Source organism: Empidonax traillii, unplaced genomic scaffold, assembly GCF_003031625.1.
Source record: "Empidonax traillii isolate 1590-97213 ecotype Southwest subspecies unplaced genomic scaffold, ASM303162v1 scaffold168:size1726349, whole genome shotgun sequence".
Classification (NCBI taxonomy): Eukaryota; Metazoa; Chordata; class Aves; order Passeriformes; family Tyrannidae; genus Empidonax; species Empidonax traillii.
Window position 1 is genome coordinate 870,784 of NW_020955361.1, and position 2,713 is coordinate 873,496.

Below are 2,713 nucleotides of genomic sequence, written 5' to 3' on the forward strand. Positions count from 1 at the left end.
TGTAAAAATCAGCTTTTTTCCCCTTCCTTTTCCATGTTCATACAGCTTTTAAACTGCTACAAGTCAGACACCAAAAAACCTCGCACAATTAATAAACTATTTCATTCATTAATTTACCACACATATCCCTTCTTACAGTTTTGTTTTATTCCAAATTAAAAATGTTGCAAAGCCCTCCAACATGCATTATTGTACAACCTAGACATCTCTCTCTTGCAGCGGACTCCCTCATTTTACCTAAATCTACTACAATGGAATAGTTTTTATTTATTCAGTGTTCTTTCCTGTTCTAAATACAAGTTAGATTTAGCACTCTGACCATCTTCACGTGATAGCCCAGCCAGTGAAACCCTTCACCATTTCTGAGGAACAGACAATGCCTACGTTAACAAAAATTACTATCATCAATCAAAACAGGCCTCAACAACAGCAACCACCTATTCAATGAAAAACATTTCACTTGGCCAGTGACTGTGTGCCACCTTTGCTGTCACCAGTGTGACACCAAACTGTCACACTGTTTTTACCCTCAGATTAGGTCACGTAGCTTCTATTGATTATATGTAAAATCTTCCACAATGAACCCAGTGCTGTGCATCTGACAGAATCTCTCCTTTGCCCAAGATGGTTTTGTGTCCAGTCTGACAGCACAACCACTGAAAAAGGCCCTGAGCACGCTTTCAGTGAGATGAAAAAGATGCAAAAAAGTTCATTTCCCACTGACTTATGATAACAAGAACATACTCCCTTCCACAACTGTGTTTGACACGGAAATCCTGCACGCTCTGCAAGGGCACCTGTCTTTCTGCCAGACTTTTATTAAGGACTTTCCCTATCTTGAGGTTTAGTGTTCCTAAGCAAAGTTGGCAGAACTTGCAGTATCAAAGCTAAAACCAGTTCTTTATGTAACTCACTGGGTGCTGCCAAGGAGATACAGACTTGGAAGAGCAGGAGGAGATTCTGGTCTTCTTAAACAAAGCTTTCTGAACACACTGTCTTATCTACAGCCAGAATGTTTTTCTTCCCTAAGAATCAACATCTGCCCTCATTAAAAATGAGCTGGATGTCAGCCCAGCTGACTGGATGTCAGGCCTTTTGACCTACAGTCCCATGGCATCTTCCATAGCCAAACAGAAAAAGACATTCAGAGGACAAATACACCAGTGGAAAAATGGGGATTTAAACACAATTGTGACCTGTTTCATTTTTGCATTGTACAAACTAATACACTATGAATAGCTAAATGTTAAATTAATTTATGTTTTTAAGTCAGTCTCCATCTTCCCCTTTTTTCACTCAACCCATACTCAACGCTGCTTGTATTAAATCCTGGAAAGCTACTCAACATCTTCTTAATTTTTTGCCTCTTCTACCTCAGCTTGACTTGGGGTAGGGAGAAATCATTTCTCACTCGAGAATCAACTTATTTCCCATACCCAAAAAAATCCTTGACTAAGGCAATAAGGTCAAGTATAAAACACTTACCATGGCGATGTAGCTGTAACTCAGAACGATCTCCCGAATTTTCCTCATCTCTTCCTCCAGGTTGTTGGCCCATACTTCACAGATAACCTGGCTGTTCTCTGCAAGAGCTGCTGGCATCTTGCAGCAGAGGAAAGGCAGCTGATGCTCAATTCAGACGACAGTGTGGGATCACAAGCTGTGCAATCTTATCAGCGAGCTGCATTAAAGAGACACGTAAATAATGCTTTAGGTGAAGAAAGAGTCAATAAATGCTCTCTAGCAGTCAGTCACACTTCCATTTCCAGCTTCAAACAACCCATTTAAAGTTTACGTCAAGTTTTTTCTTGCTTTTATCGCTTTCTGTAAACATGCTGACTGAAATCTGGAGCACCTGTTCAGGTCACAAGAGCGGATGCACAATTAACAGTACAGTTATTCATGCAAAGAATCATTACCCCATCTTTCTCCTTCCCCTGTCCAAAGCTCTGAAACTTTGGACACAAGATGTACAGCAGGGAATCCTCATGTTTAACCCTCAGCTACTGCCCCAGCCCTGTAAGTGCTCAGGGCGACACTGGATAGAGCTCTGAGCAACCTGGTCCAGAGGAAGGTGTCCCTGCCCACAGCAGAGGGTGGAATGGGATGATCTTTAAGCCCCCTTCGAACCCAAACCATTCTGTAACTCTGTGATGAAGAGCTTTTAAACACTAATCAACATGAGCAGGGTTGCCAAGAGGCTGGAGCCAGGATCTGCCCAGCGGCGCCCAACGACAGGACAAGAGACAACAGGGCACAAACTGATGCACGGGAAGGTCCACACCTGAGCCGTGGAAGAACCTCTTTCCTGTGCAGTGACCGGGCAGTGGAACGCACAGCCCAGAGAGGCCGTGGAGCCTCCCTCCCTGGTGGATATTCCAGAACCGTCCGGACAGCAACCCTGTGGAATGCGCTCTGGGGACGGCCCTGCTGAAGCTGGGGAGGGGGGCGTCGGACCAGCAGTGTTCCCTCCCAACCCCGCAAGATGCTCCGATTCCCCGATGTAAAAACTCGCAGGACGCGCTGCAGGGCGGTATTTCCCAGCTCACACATTCCAGCCGACACCGGCAGCGCCAGCAAACCCCCCCACCCCCCCACCACCACCACCACCACCACCGCGGGCTGAGAGACACAGACCCTCCTCAGGGGATCCCGCCCAGCCCCTGAACCACCGGGAGGCACCGAGCGCGGCGTCACAGCCCAGATTTGGGGG

At 46.1% G+C, this 2,713-nt stretch overlaps 1 protein-coding gene across 2 annotated transcripts in view; it reads right to left on the reverse strand.

Moving 5' to 3' along the window:
• Positions 1–2,713, reverse strand: part of CNOT8 (CCR4-NOT transcription complex subunit 8) — a 10,949-nt gene that overhangs the window by 6,552 nt on the left and 1,684 nt on the right. Inside the window, exon 1 of one of the 2 annotated variants that reach the window (XM_027885613.1) lies at positions 1,486–1,697. The exons of the other annotated variant lie outside the window; for it this stretch is intronic. Within the exon in view, the coding sequence (XP_027741414.1) occupies positions 1,486–1,602 (117 nt within the window). The 5' untranslated portion in view covers positions 1,603–1,697. Of the gene's footprint in view, positions 1–1,485; positions 1,698–2,713 lie in introns of those variants that run through there. 2 annotated transcript variants of the gene reach the window in all.